We start from the raw sequence: 18852 nt of genomic DNA on the forward strand, positions 1-18852 counted from the left end.
CTTCTCCGCCGGTAGATGTGATGTGCTGGATTCAGGTTGCTGTGCTCCTGTGCCTTGCTCCCCCTCCTCTGGGACAGGGGTGTTGATGTCCTGCAGACTGTGGTGTGTGTCCTGCTGCTGAACTTCAGTCGACTGACTCGGCCTGCTTCTCAAAAAGTAGCTGTCGATGCGATTTGTTGACCCTTCTTTAGGCAACCTTTCTTGCCCTGGTGTATTTTCAGGCCGAGGGTGGAAGTAACCTTTGTCCAGCCACATACGCAGATGCTGATCAATCTTGTAGTCTGTTCCGTCCCTGTGTTCGTTACCGTGTTATCTGTTATCTTATCCTTGACTGCCTGCCTGGTGGGCCTTCCCTCGCACTCCAATCTCCCTGAGTAACCTGGATGTTGAGGTGGCTACAAACCCTCTGCAGCCTACTTCCACTGGGTGTACCATCGCCTTCCAGCCTTGTTGTTGAGCCTCTGCTGCGAGGTCAGCATACCCAAGCTTCTTCCGCTTGTAGGTCTCCTACATTTTAATATGCGCACAAAATACACACATATCTTGCTAACTTTGAGAAGGCATATGCACGGAAATACACATAGGCACAGACAGACGTTTTGGATTCATCTCTTAGGGATTTCATTGAATTACCAACCACTATTCTCAAGTTCACTACCTAACATGGAATTATAAGACTAGTCGATAGAGCAAACAGTAATCTGATGATCTATACATGTGTGACTCAGGAATATAACCTCTGTAGTGTTTATTATCTCATTTATTGATAAAATGTTTCAAAAATCAGATTGAGAATTCTGTCTTTGAAAACTTTTATTAGATGAACACGCACAGACCTAACAAATGGATACTTTCTGTGAACAATATAGGAAAGTGATAAGTGTACAAAATGAAAGGAAAAATAATGTTAATTAGTCCCAGGGGAATATGGGAACATATTATTGATTAAGCAGAAAGGGAGCTCACTATGTTGATGCTGTCAATTGTCTGTTATTTGGGGCCTGGAAGAGAAACATTTTGTCTTGATCCTCTTGCGCTCTTGAGTGAGTACTGTAAAGAGACAATCCAGCCTACATAAAGATATCTCCTTCAAGGGCAGTGGGCCAGTTTTTGTACATGCAAAATAAATAATAATAAAAAACTCCAGCACTTTCTATTTGATGAACATGTTGAAAAAAAGGTTTACTCCTGGTCCTTTTCCTCTCCGTGGGTAATGATGTGAACCAGGTTCTTATAGTCCAGGTTCCCTGCCACATCCGGGGGGAAGGCGGCGAACATCTGCTCCATCTGACCAAGAAAAAAACGGATTACCATCACTTTTAGCAAAGCTTTAGCCCTCTTCAACAATCACTCAGCATGCATGAAAAGGTGGGATGATGATTCACTGATTCACTTTTTTCTTTTTGTATGAAAATGTTTTTGACATGGATGTCGACTATCGTCATGGTGACGTTTATCCTTCTGTGTTTGGATACCCACGCGAACAAAGCAATCAGACATAATAACGATAATTAGGGTAAAAGGACTGCAGTGCACCTCTTCAGGGGAGAATCGGTCCGCTTGTGTTGTCAGCATCTGTGTCACACTGAACAGGAAGAAAGACAACAAAAAAACACAGTATGAGATGACGAGGCATGTGTTCACACCAAGAGGAAATGTGCAGATCATACTGGAGTAATACTGGGGTGAATGAATGCAGGCTGAAGCGCAGTAATAAAGTGTGAGAGAGAGAGCTCACATAACGCTCCTCGCAATGAATTTGCTTATTGCGAACTAATATGTGAGGAGTGGAGTGTGTTAGGTCACTTACTAGTCCTTCCTCAGCGAGCCTTTGCCCTCCGGGTCAAAGACTTTAAATGCATTGAGGATGGTCTCCTCTGGATCAGCACCTATAGATCGATAAAAACAGTCAGTACGGTTCTTGAAACATGTAACACTCTCATTAGATTTATTTTTTGTTATCACATTTTCATCGTTAGCCCGTACGTCCTCACCTTTCAGCTTTTCACCGAACATTGTGAGGAAGACGGTGAAGTTGATCGGGCCAGGAGCCTCTTTGAGCATCTCATCAATCTCTTCCTGTTTCACATTGAGGCGTCCTACAGCGCCAAACATGAACATACAAGCAGATTCAGAAAAATATGGATCTTAAGTTTCGATCCAGGATCCGCTTTGCATCTGCAATAAAAAGGTATCAACTCACAGCATCTTCTAAACATTTTCACATACCTAGAGCAGCAAAAGTGTCCCTCAGATCATTCTTGTCGATGAAGCCATCTCTGTTCTGGTCCATGATGGTGAAGGCCTGGGGTTAGCGTACAGGAGAAGGAACAGTACATGGAAATGAATGAAGCTTGCGCGAAGCAGCCAAAAGCTTACATCCCAAACCACAAGAAAAAAAAAAAATCTGTCACACACTGTTTGCAATTGTCTTTCTTCCCTTGAAAATTTTTGCATGCCATCTTTATAGATGAGCACTGTTAAGTATTTATAACCTGCACACCCCCTCTCCGAGGTTTAGCTCGGCATCCAGGGCATGCCCAGCAGTTTATGTGCAGCCTAATCACTGATGACACAGTCTGGATGTCTGGGCACCACTGACCGTCATACCAACATACCAAAAGCCTCACTGCTGCCAAGCCAGGGACGGGAAAATAGACAGGTGGGCATACTACAACAATGAACAATGGAAATGGAAAGACACAGGAGGACACAGGAGGACGATGAAATAGAAACTTCTCTATGTGTTGCTGTGTATCTTAAAAGACAGAAAAACATGCATCATAATGCTCAACATGCTGAGCTTACATGCATAATTCATACGCCCTTTCCACAGTTTGTGTTGTTCCCAACCAAATGTAAATCAGTGGAGGAAAAAAATTGATCGAGCAGCTTTCACCTCTTTAAATTCCTGGATTTGGGCCTGCTCAAACATGGAGAACACATTGGAGTTGGCTCCCTCTGCGGATCTCTTCTTGGCTTTCTTGGGTGCCTTTTGGCACAAAGAAATGAGACAAGATGTGACAAACACTTCATGCCAGTTAAGGTCGAGCTACATGTTGGACAACATCAATAAAATGGGTTGCATGGCTTAATAAACATAACATTGTGTTTAGAAGACGTCGAAAAGGTTTTAATTTTAGGCAATACCACAACTGCATAAACATTTCATTTGATCCCACCTCATTACACTCTAGCAAACCACTGATGAATTTATTTTCATTTCTACCTGATATTCATCTAAAGCTAATCCATTATCAGATAAAATGCTAGGTTGAGAAATATGAAATATCATATACTTTTTATATGACAAATAAACAGATGAGAGTGCTAAATTATTGCTCTCATCTGTGCAATGTAAACGTAGCATCCCTGTCATTGCATCATCAAACAGCATCCCACACCGTGACTTACCATGGCTGAGCAGCTGGGAGGTCAGACCAACAATGATGCCAGTGAACAATGGGGAGATTGTGGTTGCCCTTTTGTAGCCCCCAAGCCTCAGTTCTACTGGATGATATTTATAAACTATGTCCTGTTTAGGAAGTGACAGGTAAATGATGCTTCATACAGGACATACAGTATATCATGCACACAAGCAAGCAAGCAAGCAAGCAAGCACACACACACACACACACACACACACACACACACGCACACACGCACACACGCACACACGCACACACACACGCACACACGCACACACACACACACACACACACACATTGGACAAAGAGATTTAAATAACTGGTTTAGAATATCAAGAGCCGACTGCAGGTTAAAGCACTTAATCACTTTAAACTGCCCTCTGTCCGCAAAACAGTCTGACTGCCTAAACTATAGAAAGGCATGATCTTAACAACTCGATGAAAGTGATGTTATTAAGTCTGCAATCTCCTTTTTACTTTGTCTAAACGACGAGAACATTTCTGCCGTTGAGCCAGGATTCTACCGCAGACGAGATAAAATCACAAAAGCGTTGTTTTTGTGGCAGAAATCTGCCAGTTTTCGTTTAGACTACTCTATATTTGGGGTTTGTGTTCTATTTTAAAACAATATTAAATACCGTCTGAAGTTATTCCAAAAGTATACAGCAATGTCAAGGCCATAGGTGCATACTGAAAATGAGTCTGCCCCCACCGAATGGATTAAATATAGCTTTGACAATAGGATGTAACTGGTTCGATGTATGCGGGATATGTTGTACATCTCTTTAACATAAAACAAAACTTTTTACATTTCATGAAATGAATCAAACTTAATATAGTCTCATACTAACAGCCTCAGCTGCAGCAGGAAGGCTTGTCTGGTCAATAAGAGATGTGCTAAGGAACATAAAAAAAGGTCCTTGGATTAATGAAAAATACAGCAGAAAAATTAGATATGATGTCCTATTTTTTTTTTTTATTGAATGGATTTACGTTGTTTATTGCTCACAGATAAAAAATACTTTGCTGTCAAAGCCTGTATCCAAAGACTGGAATCCTGAGCTTGAATTTATTTACTTTAACCAACAAAATCTATATCAACTTTTACTTTTATATTCTAATCTGTGTGCAAATCGTTTCTTGTCAAGACATGAGAGAGCTTGGAAATCACCAGCTCCTTAAGTGTAATTCATTGACCTGTCAGGACTTTGTTACCGCCACATTTCTCACAGGCTTCACAGTCCAGTATGGGCACAGTACGCATAGTGCACACTATTTACAGCATGTGACCTCATTTATTCTTTAAGGGCGCACTCACACTGTCTATCCGTACTGTGCCCAAGCACGTTTCACGGCTAAAGTCTAGTTTGTTTGACCAGTGTGAGCTTGCCGGTCATGGCCCGTTTGGGAGAGGTGGGCTTTTGTAACGCACGTTTGCACATGCACGAGAACGAGCACAAGCATGAGGCCTACAGCGGTTCTGACGCCATTTTATGTGCGCCTGTTCAGACATATAAAAATAGAAGGACGGACCATGCGCGGACATTTAAAACAATGGCGGCGAAAGGTTCGCGTTGGTGTGATGCGAAGGTGGAGTGTTTACTGCAGATTTGGTCGGATGAAAATATTCAAAAACAGTCGAACAAGACGCACAAAAACTCTGAGGTCTATGGAAAGATTTGTAAACAAAGCGACGCATTGGGATGACGTCAATCAATGCATGCGACATGTTACGGCGTGATGACGTATAGGCAGGCAAGAAGTATTCGCCGAGGCCCAGGTAGTGTGAGTACAAACAGGCCTGGGGCGCGGGGGGAGAGGGAGGGGGGCAATTACCCAAAAGCACGGGGCACGGTATGGATGGACAGTGTGAGTGCGCCCTAAAAGGGAAATGTACTTGTAACCATCTCTCTATGAAACAGATCAACACGGGGAAAACATTTAATCCACGCCCCCCTCCACTCAAAAATTTACTTTTCATACGTTTATGTCCCCTAAAATGTCTGACATTGACAATACTGACTTTAATCTGTACAAAGTTTGTGTTTTCACATTCGAGGGGGGTAACGCCTTTGCACTCTGAAATCTGAGATTCAAACACAAGTGGTGGTGGTGGGCGGGGCTTGAGGTCAGCCTTGATGAATTCTAAATAAAGAGTAGATATGCTTCCATCCCTTTTAAAAAAAAACTTTTTCTGTGGGAAAAACACGTCAAAATCTTTCTCTTTATCATAGTAGAGCATTTTACCTACTTTAAATGTGTCTGGAGGGCGACTTTAAATTCATGAAAAGGAAAATGAGACGATACAGGCCAAAGAAGGAGTTGCATCAAAGGATGTCTACGATCCTCTTTGCACACACTACACTGGTGTTGGCTTTACAGCCTGTGAAACTAAGCTCAGTGTTGTCAACAGCAGTAGGTGCGACATACTCAAGTGAGACACTGCTGACACCAAACAAGTTCTTACAATGTGCATCAGTGCATCATTAACACGGTGACCGGTATCACTTGTGGTTCCCAGGTCAAGAAAAGTGACAGTCTGTGAAAATGAGCTGAATGGGCCGGGGTGAGGAGGTGAGGCCGCATGTGTTTGGATCTATATAAAGAGAGGCGCTGAGAGCCTCCCTACACTCAGACCACTCACTGTCAAATAAAACGCTGGTGATGAACTAACAGCAGATGTCACTGGTATCATCTCACAGCATGGTGTGTGCAAGGAGGTCAGAATCAGAAGTTATTGTTGCAGATGCTATCGTTGACCCCCCCCCCTTCAGCTCTTCTCAGTTTCTGATTCGAGCTGCAGCTACTGTGACTGGAATGGCAGGCCATTGTCGCATTGGCTGAGCGCCGGGATCAGACACCTATAAATAGACTAACCTATTCTAACACAATGGACATGGACAAATGGTCATTTCACAGGCAGAGGCGGGAGTGGTTAGTAGGAAGCACAATTTTTTAAAAAGTGTTTCAAGTAGACCAGTTTTCGCTCACGTTATACATTACACGAGGAAGGAGTTGTGTGTCTGCAGTTCAAAATAAAGAAACAATTGAAGGTCCTATATTGTAAAAAGTGAATGAAGCAGGTTGAGGTGCTTTATAAATATTGTAAAGTATCAAAACACTTGATTACCAGAGAAATGCACACAGTCCTTATTCAGAAAGGCTGTGCTTAAATGCACAGCCTTTCCGAGCTGTCAGGACTTCTGTAAGGTTGTGATGTCATAACTTTAATAAATGCGAACCCCATAGAGAATCACTGGAAATTCCTCGGGACAAAGTAATGTCTAAGAAACCCACTACAGTTCCTGAACTGTGGAAGACACTGAAGAAGAATGGACCAAGATCAAACCAGAGCAGTGTGAGAAACTAGTGATGTCCTGTGGGAGCAGATGTACTGAAGTCATTCAAAGCCTCTACACTTCCTGTTCATTTTTTATTCCTATAGACCTCAGAAAACATTGTTTAAATCTTCTCTTCTGGCGCAGTAGTTACTGTTCTCTAATTTTGCTCAGTTCTTTTTCACAAAATAAAGATTTTTGTTGAAGGGCCTTGGTGATTTAATAAAAACATACAAGTACAGCAGTGGTAGAGCCACAGCTGCTATTCTATCAAATTCTGAACAATGAAAAATAACAGTATTTCAGAATAAATAAATTGTTCATATATTTTTTTCTCCAATTTAGATTTCCAGTGTATATTGGTAGAAAGTGCAGCTAGATTGACGTTAAAGCAATAATGGTAAAGAAATGTTGAGAGCGCAGATGTGAAATAACCATAAGCGCTGACCAATCAGAGCAGTCCTGGCTTTTTCAGACACTAAAACAGAGCATGGATACAGGTATATTCAGATGGCCAGTATGAGAAAAACAAAGTGTTTTTTTAACATTAAAATATGTAAACATGTTCTAGTGGAAACCAAAAATAAGCCTTATATAGGACCTTTAAAGGATATTAACTGCTCAGGCACACAAGCACAACATAAGAAGGCAAAGAAGACGTAAAGATAATGGTTATAATATTTAATATTGTGACAAAATCTCTACAGGGAACGCTAATAAATCATTTGTTAGCAGACATCAATATCATATCCAGCGTTACGGCATTATGATTCGGGATCATGTGAATAGAACAGAAATTTAAAAAATAATATAAAAATAAAATAAAACAGGATGGGAAACCTTTTTTCTATAGAGTCCTGTAGAGACCAGTGGATAACATGTGCAATCTGTAGCATTGGGTGCTTTTTGTTGAACATTTGTGACCAATGAATCAGTTCTATCTGCTTGGCTTTAATACATTCAGGAAGAGTTTGAGGTCGAAAAAGAACCACAGTGGATCCAAAGTTGAAGAAACATCGTCCCATTGAGTGCCCTACTGTTAACAGACACACTCGGCAAGTTAAAGTGTGGCTGTCTTAAAACATTTCTGAAAAAACACAAAAATGCTCTAGTCCACATATCAAATGGAGATTTTTAGACAGAAAATCAAATAGCATTAAGTGTTAGCAGCTTGACAATGAAAGCCAAAATGCATTTGGATGGATTTAAGTGTCTTTTAAGGTCGGACTGTCTGTTTAACTTGCCAAGAGTGTCATAATAGAAGAAGAGAAGAACACATTTCAGTAATTATAGTCATTATGAATTTACTGTGCAAATAGTTAATAGTTAAAAGAAAGGAGATGTTATATACGCGCTTCGTTAAAATGTGGAATGAAAATAGAACCCAAATGAGGCAGAAGCAGAAGACAACACTCTGTTTCATTTAAGATATACATATCCATTATCCATGCCATTTACAAATGAGGGGGGAAAAAAACAATTATTTTAATCTTCACCTTGAACAATTTTGGGTTATATACAATATTAGGGACATTGTACAAAAAGAAATGCTCAAGTACTATGTTGTAAGCTTCAAACATGATCTTTTTTCTCCCCTCCTGTCATATAGTTCAGCACTGAGGTTTTGCCTTTGACAGATGGAAGTGCAAACACGACTTGGATCCAGATACAATCACTCACTTGATAAAGGATGTTTGGACATATTAAAAGAATACTCATCGGACATTCAAGAGGACACGTAATCACTTTTTTCTTTAACAAAAATAGACACGGCTTATCCAGCCTTGAAATTCCTTCTCAATATATATAAAATTATGTTTGTCTATTTACAGTCAGATAGCGTTCTGAAGGATTAGAAAGTCCTGCTGGGGATTGTGGGTAGTGCAGTTTTAGTGTCGACCTATCCAAGGGCAGACAATCATCTGGTGTGTGGTTCTACAGGGGTAGGAGGGTTCAGCTACTGAAATTTCATTCAAATTTATCGTGTGCTCAAGCCAAGTACTGTCACCGTAACTAACCAAAGTCTCGAAAGAGGACAGATTAGCAGAGAATGATTGTAATTAGCTGATAATGATTGTGTGGACGTGTCAGCGCAGGGCCGGAGCCAGAAATGCTATCAGATGTACAGTACTCTCCTTCCCTGATCTGTGGCTACTGTGGGCAGAGCTGAGTGTAGAAAGGAGCCAGTTGTATAAATACTATTTTGAGTGAACCTCTGCCTTTTTCACGAGTGACTGACTGTAAATATTTTGGGCATCGACATGTGAGATAAAGTTGCTGCGGCTGTGCTTATCGATCATAGTCACTGCTGTCTGAAGTTAACTGAAACCAGCAAAACCCACTGAGCCGGGTCTAAAGCTGAGAACTCATATCCAAGAGTTTGTTTTTGAAGAAGATATCAAATTGAATAACCAACCCCCTTTCAGTGTACAGAGCAAAGACTTGAGTACGTTGCCAAAAAATAAAATAAAAACCCTGCTCAAAAAGATGTTAAATATGGCATTTTGTTGACCTTTTGTTGACTCCGGTCAGCTCATTGAGAAAAATAACCTGATTCTATTTGACATCTGTTTATTTCTCTCGTTCTCCCTGTGTTATGACCGCTACAGTTGTTTTCCTCTGTGGGTTTGGCAGCTTAGATGTCAGGCAAAACTGAAGTGTGGCAGTATTTCATCATGAATTGGTGACCCTCTCACTGGTTCTCACTGTTGCCTTTCTCTGTCCACGCTGGGTATGTGGCTCTGCTGTCTCTCAAACAGATGATTGGTCCCATACCTATAGGACAAAGTCAAAAACATGAAGATTGTATAATAATCTGAAATATTATGTTTATTGAAAATCTGAATGAAAACGTACAATAATACAACTACAGCCGTTTTGACCGGTCTTTTACTAACATACAGCTGTTAAGTAGGTAATATACAGAATACCAGGTTCTCCAGTTTAGTTTAGCCTGTTAGCATGTCAACATGTGCTAATTAGCACAAACACAAAGTACAGCTGAGGTTGATTAGAATTGAATTAGTTTCCGCTAGATTAAAGACTTAGGGCATCACCAAAGTTATCATAACATATTCTCCTTGAATAACCTTGAATATCGGTGTAAATTTCACTGCAATCCACCCAACAGTTGTCGGGACATTACACTCAAAACGAGAAATATCGACCTGCTGGTACTGCTACAGGAAAAGTAGGGTTTTTGGATTCCCCCTCTAGGCACCATAAATAAACCAAATTTCACGATGATCCATCCAGAAGTGGTTAAAACTAAAAAAAGTTTAATGTTGACCTTTTGGTACAAACAACAACAAAATTCATGGACAAACCTTGTTAACAGGGTTTATGGGTGTACGACCAGAGCCGGTGTGAAGCCTTTGGCGCTCCTCATATCGTCCGGGGGACCTCTCCCTACGGACGTCCATCATCCGGCCAGGAGAGCGGTCCATTCGAGGGTCTGCCATTGCCCTGCCCGGGGAGCGCTCTAACCGGGGGTCAGCCATGGCCCTGCCTGGGGACCCCGCTAACCGACTCTCCAGCATCCTGCCAGGAGACTTCTCTCTCTCCAGTGGACGGCTGGGAGACTTGTCCCGTCGAAACTCTGTGCGAGCCTCTCTGTAGCGGTGAGGAGTGCCGGGATCTCCGTGAACCAGGGGATTGGCTGCCAGCCTTTTAGAGATGTGTTCATTGTAGGAAGGAGGCCCACGCTTGTTAGGGCTGTTAGGGAGGAACCGGTGCACAAAGACAGAAGGAAGGGGGGCATTGGCCAAAGAAAAATATGTTTGTATCTCAGGTCATTGGCTTTGCTTGGCACTGTCAGGTTCATCGACAGATGTGGTGAGGATGATGAGGGACTCACAATGTAGCTTGTTTGATAAACTGTAGCTCATTGCTATTCATGGTTTGAAAAGACTGAACCCATCAACACAACTTGGTTTTCTGAACAGCACCTAAAGTTGACTTGCTCACAAAGACAGTTTTTAAAATCCGCATTGTGAGTCATAAAGGCACAAACAGAAAAGATCTAAATTTTTATTTATTCAACAATTTCCTTTTATATTTGACAGGAGGTGTTTTCAAAAGGAGTTTTTCAGAAGACACGTCTCAGGATTAATTACAGATAAAAAAAAAAGAATAGTAAACACTCCACTTCCTGTGAAGAAAAAAATTAAGGTGTTACTCTGTTATTTTATAACCAGCTCAAACATAAAGGCCACAATTTCACCATCACCACCTGTGGATGCCAACCTGTACTCAGCAGTGCCAGCTAGACCCATTGATCCCTCAACACCAGTGTACATGCTACTCTTTCATCTCTGCATAACAAGGAGGACCAAATAGCACCAAAAAAATTAAATCAATGAATACTGCAAGATGTAAAGGAAGAAATTAATAATTTTGAACGGTTCTCAAAATGCAATCTCATCTCATCTTCAATCGCTTATCGGGGTCGGTTCGCGGGGGCAGCAGCTTTAGCAGGGGACCCCAAACTTCCCTTTCCCGGGCCACATTAACCAGCTCTAACTGGGGGATCCCGAGGCGCTTCCAGGCCAGTGTGGAGATATAATCTTTCCACCTGGTCCTGGGTCTTCCCCGAGGCCTCCTCCCAGCTGGACGTGCCTGGAACACCTCCCTAGGGAGGCACCAAGGGGGCATTCTTACTAGATGCCCGAACCACCTCAACTGGCTCCTTTCAACGCAGAGGAGCAGCAGCTCTACTCCGAGTTCCTCAAGGAACTTCTCAACCTATCTCTAAGGGAGACTCCAGCCACCCTCTTGAGAAAACCCATTTTGGCCGTTTGTACCCGCAACCTTGTTCTTTGGGTCATGACCATAGGTGAGGGTAGGAACGAAGATTGACCGGTAGATCGAGAGCTTTGCCTTCCGGCTCATTTCTCTTTTCGTCACAACGGTGCAGTAGAGCGACTGCAACACCTCCCCCGCTGCTCCGATTCTCCGGCCAAACTCACGCTCCATCGCCCCCTCACTCGTGAACATGATCCCGAGGTACTTGAACTGCTTCACTTGGGGTAAGAACTCCAATCCACCGGTTTCCTGCTGAGAGCCATGGTCTCAGATTTAGAGGGGCTGATCCTCATCCCAGACGTTTCACTCGGCTGCGAACCGATCCAGTGAGTGCTGAAGGTCACTGTTCGACGATGCCATCTGGACCACATCATCTGCAAAAAGCAGAGACGAGATCCTCAGCCCACTGAACTGCAACCCCTCCCCACCACGACTACGCCTCGTTATCCTGTCCATGAAAATCACGAATGGGATTGGTGACAAAGCGCACCCCTGGCGGAGGCCAACCCCCACCGGGAACGAATCTGACTTACTCCCGAGGATCCGGACACAGCTCTCGCCTGTGTGTACAGAGATTGGATGGCCCACAGAAGTGACCCCCTCACCCCCTCCCACAGTATCCCCCGAGGGACCCGGTCATATGCCTTCTCCAGATCCACAAAACACATGTAGACTGGATGGGCATCCTCCCAGGCCCTCTCCAGGATCCTTGCGAGAGTGAAGAGCGGGTATGTTGTTCCACGTCCAGGACGGAATCCGCATTGTTCCTCTTCAAGCTGAGGTTCGACTATAGGACGAACCTTCCTTTCCAGCACCTTGGAGTAGATTTTAACAGGGAGGCTGAGTAGTGTGATACCCCTGTAATTGGCACACACCCTCTGGTCCCCCTTTTTAAACAGAGGAACCACCACCCCAGTCTGCCACTCCCATGGCACTGTCCCAGACTTCCACGCAATGTTGAAGAGGCGTGTCAACCAAGACAGCCCCTCCAAACCCAAAGCTTTCAGCATGTCTGGACGAATCTCATCAATCCCTGGGGCTTTGCCACTGTGGAGTTGTTTGACTACCTCAATGACTTCCGCCAGAGATATTGACAATGATTCCCCATCAGCCTCCAGATCTGCCTCTACAAAAGAGGGCTTGTTAGTCGGTTTAAGGAGTTCCTCAAAGTGCTCCTTCCACCGCCCGATTACCTCATCGGCTGAGGTCACCAGCATCCCGTCCTTACTGTAAAAAGCTTGGACAGTTCCCCGTTTCCCCCTCCTAAGATGTCGAATGGTTTTCCAGAAGCCCCTTGGTGCCGTCCGAAAGTCCTTCTCCATGACTTCTCCGAACTCCCCCCACAACCGCTGCTTTGCCTCTGACACAGCAGAGGCTGCAGCCTTTCGGGCCTGTCAATACCTTCCAACTGCCTCCGGAGTCTTCTGGGATAACATATCCCAGAAGACCTCCTTCTTCAGTCGGACAGCTTCCCTGACCACCGGTGTCCACCACGGTGGTCGAGGGTTACCGCCCCTTGAGGCACCTAAGACCTTGAGGCCACAGCTCACCGCTGCAGCTTCAGCAATGGAAGCTTTGAACATTGCCCACTCCGGTTCAATACCCCCAACCTCCACAGAGATGCCAGAAAAGCTCCGCCGGAAGTGTGAGCTTAAGATCACTCGGACAGGGGCCTCCTCCAGACGTTCCCAGTTCACCCGCACTACCCGTTTGGGCTTACCTGGTCTGTCCAGAATCTTCCCCCATCCTCTGACCCCACTCATCACCAGATGGTGATCAGTTGACAGCTCTGCCCCTCTCTTCACTCAAGTGTCCAAAACATACGGCCTCAGATCAGATGATACGATCACAAAATCGATCATCGACCTTTGGCCTAGGGTTCTCTGGTACCACGTACACTAATGAGCATCCTTATGTTCGAACATGGTGTTAGTTATAGACAATCTGTGACTACCACAGAAGTCTAATAACTGACGACCACTCAGATTTAGATCAGGGAGGCTGTTCCTCCCAATCACGCCTCTCCAGGTGTCTCCATCATTGCCCACGTGGGCGTTGAAGTCTCCCAGCAGAACTATGGAGTCCCCTATTGGAGCCCCATGCAGGACTCCATTCAGGGTCTCCAAGAAGGCCGAATACTCTGTTGTTTGTGCATATGCACCGAACAGCAGTTCAGTCAGAGTTTTCCCCCCTACCATCCGCAGGCGTAATGAGGCGACCCTCTCGTCCACCGGGGTGAGCTCCAACACCGCGGTGCTCAGCCGGGGGTTTGTAAGTATCCCAACACCCATCCAGCGCCTCACACCCTGGGCAACTCCAGAGAAGAATAGGGTCCAACCCCTATTCAGGAGTACGGTTCCAGAACCGAGAGTGTGTGTGGAGGTAAGCCCCACCAGATCTAACTGGTAGCGCTCCACCTCCCGCACAAGCTCCGGCTCCTTCCCCGACAGAGAGGTGACATTTCACGTCCCCAGACCCAGCTTCTGCAGCCCGTTTCTGGTCTGTCGAAGCCCCTCACCTACACTGCCACCTGTGCAGCAGCGCACCCGACCCAAGTGGTTACTCCAGCGAGTGGTGGGCCCACAGGATGGAGATGCAATCTAATCTAAAAAAAACTAAAACAAACTAAAACTGGCAATGTTTTGATTTACCTAGGTACCTTTATAATAAAAAAAAGACAAGATTATGAACGGGAGAAGAGACCTGACACCAATACTAGGTGCTACAGATAGATTTCAGTCTGCTCAAAAACAATAATTTACTTTAAATATCTAGTTTGTGACCATGAGAACCAATAACTAATGTTGTACTGCATGTTTCTAACTCCTTTCTTAATGTGTGGACAGTAGTTGAAAGAAAAAAAAAATATCACCAAACATAGATTAGTGTGAATGAGTTCATTAAGAGAATGGCAGAGGACAGACAGTAAGTGTGGCCTGAAGCAGGTTTAATAAATAGCGTCCTTACCTGCGTCTGGAGCCGTTTGGTTGCAGGTCACCTACACCCTCTTGGCTCTGGACCAGGTTGCCCTTACAGCAAATGACCCGCAGTTTGTTCTGGTAGGAAGAGGCCAGATAGATGGCCCCAGAGGAGATGGCTGGGCCAAGGTAGCGTGGGTTTGGGATATCCAGGTGTGCATATGAGTGGGGCCTGGGAAGAGATACAAACATTAGACACCATATCATTTAAAAGAAAGCTGTGACTTAAATGGATAATTCTTGTGGATGCGTTTACTGAGCCATGGCAGTAATGGAGAGTTAACTATTCAATCACTAAAATATGCGATGACACGCCGTTAAGACCCACAAAATGATGATGATGTTTACTGGGAAAAAACTGAGTGTAAACCTTAACTAATGGACTGGTGCTGACAAAGGAGCCGAAAGCAACCTTACCCCAGAGCAGCGTGTCCCTGAATTTCAATAACGTCCAGAGAGTTGAAGTAGGTCACAAACAGGTAAGGTTCTCTATAGGCTGAAATACAAAAAAATCCACTTAAAATTCATATCACAAATTGTACACTGGCCATTCAAGAAAAACAAACAGAGTGAAATTCGAACAAACCGAATGAGAGAGGCAGACGACTCCATTTGATATCATCGCTTCTACTCCTGCGGCCGTATGAGTCCACAAACACACCAAACTCTGCAAAAAAAAAAAAAGATCCACAATGTTAAATAAGAAAAATAATCTCCTGAATACACATGTGCCCACACGGACATGAAAATAAATGTCTAACCGTGGAAACAGAGCAGGTATTCGTCTTTCTGCGGTGCCGTGGTGACCTGGATGATGGAGATGGGGAAGCTGTGGGAGGATGCTGCGAAGACGGCTGAAGCTAGAGTCACGTCGTTTTTGTCCAGAAACTCTGTGGAAAGAAATCAACATCAGATTAAAATGTTGAAACCTCACAGCAATAGAAAATGTTAGAACACACAGAAAATTATATTTTAAAAAGTAATACAGGATGTGAATAAATTTCATAATGGGGGGGGGGGGGGGATGCCCTACCTTCCAGCACATACTGCTTCATCTCAATCTCATAGAACTTGTTGGTGCCAATAATGATGCTGTAGCCGGTGAAGTGGATACAGCTGCAGGGCTCTGATGTCTCAATCTCCTGCAAATACAAACAAAAGGTCAACACCTTTTCAAACTCAATACTCGCTGAAGCAAAACACTGCATTTCCTTCATAACACTATAATTTCCTTCTCCAGCTTGAAGGCCCACTCACCTTTCTGATGCAGAACTTGTTCAGGCTTTCATTATGTCGCAGAATTGTAATTTTATTGGGCATAGCAGCACAGATACAAATCCCATTATCAATCTGTAAAAAATAAAGAAATGTCAGCAGTAAATATCTGCAATCACAAAGCACACCGCTTTGCTATTGATCTTCAGTTCATCAACTAAACAGTCTAACAAGGAGGATTCTGCTCTGTATAAGTGACAACAATGTGACCCACATTTCCAGAAGAGAAGAGGTGGCATCCCTTGACTGTCTCAAAGATGAAGGGGTTGAGGTCAGGCTGAGCCGGGAGATGGGACTGCGACAAAGACTGTTTCACCTTCTTGATCTCCACCAGACACAAGGCCCTCTCCTCTCCTGGATGACACAACGAACAAATCACGTACAATCACACGGTTTATAAGTTAGGGCTGGGCGATTAATTGCATTTTTATTTTCGTTTCACAATTATGCTCTCATTTTCGGCTTGTGTTATTAATCTAGCGCAGTCCCTACCTTTACAGTGGGGCGCTTACACCCCAGACTTAAAAATACCAGATTTCAGTGACAAGAGAACTGCAATGACTGACTTTTTAATTGAGTATAATGACCTCAAATCAATATCATGCACTGACCAGTGATCATCAGCAGCTTATCAAGCTCCTTCAGGATCTGGATCTGGAAGACAGAGGTCAGCCCGGGGATGTGGGTCAAAGAGTTCTTTATGACGTTAAGAGCGTACAAACCCTCCTCAGAGCCAACCAACACGATCTAAGGGAGAAGATACGGTAGATCTGAATAAGTAAAACATGCAGCAGAATGATGTAGCAGTCAGGAGAGTGTCTTACTGGACACAGAAACAAGTGTACATAACAAATCAACTTAATTATGTTCCTGTCCTTCTACCTGGTCAGTGAGAGGCAAAGTGCAGTTGATGTCCAAACGGTCATCACCCTCCAGCTTTAGCAGAGAATTGCCCAGAAGTTTCTATTAAGACAAGAAGAAGAAGAGAGAGAGAGAGAGACATGGAGCAGAAGGAGGGGGCAGGTTAGGCATATTTTCTACCAATCTGTCGCTTTGGAGAAGGGGTTACCAAACCTTTTCAGCTTGAGACACAAAAGAGAAATGTTGTTTCTCCCCCCGGCCACCACACAAACTTAAAAAAATACAGCTACAGCCAGAGCGTGTGAACACATATTTTCATAGCAAGGATAGAGAGGCGAGAGAGAAAGGAGGTGTAAACAGCTCCACACACAGTGTCTGAGCTAGACAGGCCAGCGTAGTGGTGATGACCCAGAGCCTGTTATTTATATTTATTAAATGTTCTTTTCTTGGGGTGCCAGCCGGTGTCAGACAATTCAAAGGTTAGGTTCGAATTAAAGGTCCATCCCCACATGAATAAATTAATCAGCATTAACACATTCATGAGCCCACTTTTACCACACAGAAGGATAACAATTACACAAGCAATAACCAGAGCCACAATGCAAACACAGTTTAAATCAGTGTATTGCACAATGAGCTACACTCGGCATCAGAAAATGTCTTTTAAATAATTGTTCAAAAGGTCCAAATAATGTTCCCCAACAGTAACAGTCCAAAGTTAAATCAAAAATTAACAAAATAAATAAAGAATTTCATAAGGCTATTTAGTTTGTTTACTAAAAGGACAGAGTTGTTCTATAAGAATAAGGATCCTTAAATGACTCCTGTCGTGAGCTGACTGATTGAATACAATTAACTTGACTTCAACATGACATGACACTGATAACATGCACCTCAGATTCTTCAATTTATTCATACATTCTCATACACCACTGCTTTTGACTTGCACTTACTCATTGTTTACTTGTTTGCACATTTCATTTAATAAATGTTACTTTTTGCTTACAGGTGTGTTTCGTCACTGACCCGCCTCTTAGGAAGACTAGTGGCAGGTCCTGAGTGCATTGATTCCAATGGGAGGAGTGAACGTGAAGATCCCATCGCCCCATAATCACTGAAGTAAATATTGGACTTATTTTTCGCAAGCCACATATCGCCTGAACATTCTTAACTTGGTATTTTTCAGACGGACAAATCAGGAGAAAATTAACCTTTTTTTTTCTATTTCAGCAACAAATTCCTATGAGATCTGGCAACACAGCTAAGCTAACGTCAGTGTTCACGAACGTGCAATATAACTGATTCTCGTAATGCTGATTAAGCTGTTAGCTGTGTATATATCTAATACTAGCAAAAAAATATAGATACATCATGCACAGAACAATCTTTATCCATTTACATGACCAGGGGCCTCATTTATAAAACTGTGCGTAGAATCCTTCCCAAAATATTGTGTTCCCACAAAACCACGAATGTGCTGCGCAAAAAGTTTTGAGATTTATAAAAACTGTGTGGCACACATTTGCACGCAATCTTTCCTTTATAAATACTGATAAATTTCCACCGGCCGGTGAATTGTGTGGGGATTATCTCCGCCCAGTGTACAGAATAAGGCGGAAAAAGCAAGGTTCTCCGAGGAGGAAATGGAGGTGGTCACTACGGAGGTTGAGCACCGCAAAAATGTGTTGTTTGGAAGTGTCAGTACAGGCATTTCAAATAAATGTAAACGGAGCGAGTGGCAACATGTCACCAGCTGTGAATCAAGTTAACTCAACGGTTATTATTTGTAAGCATGTTTAGCATATTTATATATAATATATAGAGGGCTATTTAAAAAATGCCAATAATATATGGCAGGCCTAAATGTGTTTATATGTAGTGAGAAAAGAAATAAAAGATATTTAAGAGCATTATTTCTGACATGTGATATCCACACATCAGTCCTTTCTTTCTCAGCAGGGTCGAATTTTACTGAAAACAGATGAATGCAATCCTTTTCTAAATTTAAAAGATGATTGTATCTAACAAAATGTACCTTTTCAATTCACTATTGTTAGCCATAATTTTGCACAATTTTTTTTCACAACTTCGGCCAAACGGACACACCTGCTGACGTATGCAGTTATAAAATTCAGTTAAACATGTAATTAAAACATGTAGACTTGATAA

The 18852-nt window shown here is 43.1% G+C and overlaps 2 protein-coding genes across 2 annotated transcripts in view; both read right to left on the reverse strand.

Moving 5' to 3' along the window:
• Positions 1 to 807: 807 nt before the first annotated feature.
• On the reverse strand, positions 808 to 3450 carry LOC310965230 (myosin regulatory light chain 2, ventricular/cardiac muscle isoform-like). Its single transcript, XM_083938721.1, has 7 exons — positions 3415 to 3450; positions 2900 to 2992; positions 2230 to 2305; positions 1995 to 2099; positions 1811 to 1889; positions 1537 to 1585; positions 808 to 1287 (listed from the first exon to the last, which is right to left on the reverse strand). The coding sequence occupies exons 1-7, from the start codon at positions 3415 to 3417 to the stop codon at positions 1183 to 1185; spliced, it is 510 nt and encodes a 169-aa protein (XP_083794847.1). The 5' UTR covers positions 3418 to 3450; the 3' UTR covers positions 808 to 1182.
• Positions 3451 to 9517: 6067 nt separating this feature from the next.
• The window catches only part of cita (citron rho-interacting serine/threonine kinase a), a gene marked incomplete at both ends in the record, with an annotated part of 44439 nt that continues 35104 nt past the window's right edge, over positions 9518 to 18852 (reverse strand). The window contains 11 exons of the mRNA XM_083939238.1: positions 9518 to 9541; positions 10093 to 10480; positions 14537 to 14719; positions 14965 to 15043; positions 15134 to 15214; positions 15309 to 15437; positions 15581 to 15689; positions 15805 to 15897; positions 16037 to 16176; positions 16434 to 16569; positions 16705 to 16785. Of these exons, the coding sequence (XP_083795364.1) occupies positions 9518 to 9541; positions 10093 to 10480; positions 14537 to 14719; positions 14965 to 15043; positions 15134 to 15214; positions 15309 to 15437; positions 15581 to 15689; positions 15805 to 15897; positions 16037 to 16176; positions 16434 to 16569; positions 16705 to 16785 (1443 nt within the window). The remainder of the gene's footprint in view (positions 9542 to 10092; positions 10481 to 14536; positions 14720 to 14964; positions 15044 to 15133; positions 15215 to 15308; positions 15438 to 15580; positions 15690 to 15804; positions 15898 to 16036; positions 16177 to 16433; positions 16570 to 16704; positions 16786 to 18852) is intronic.

Source organism: Echiichthys vipera (genome assembly GCF_963691815.1).
Source record: "Echiichthys vipera genome assembly, chromosome: X".
Classification (NCBI taxonomy): Eukaryota; Metazoa; Chordata; class Actinopteri; order Perciformes; family Trachinidae; genus Echiichthys; species Echiichthys vipera.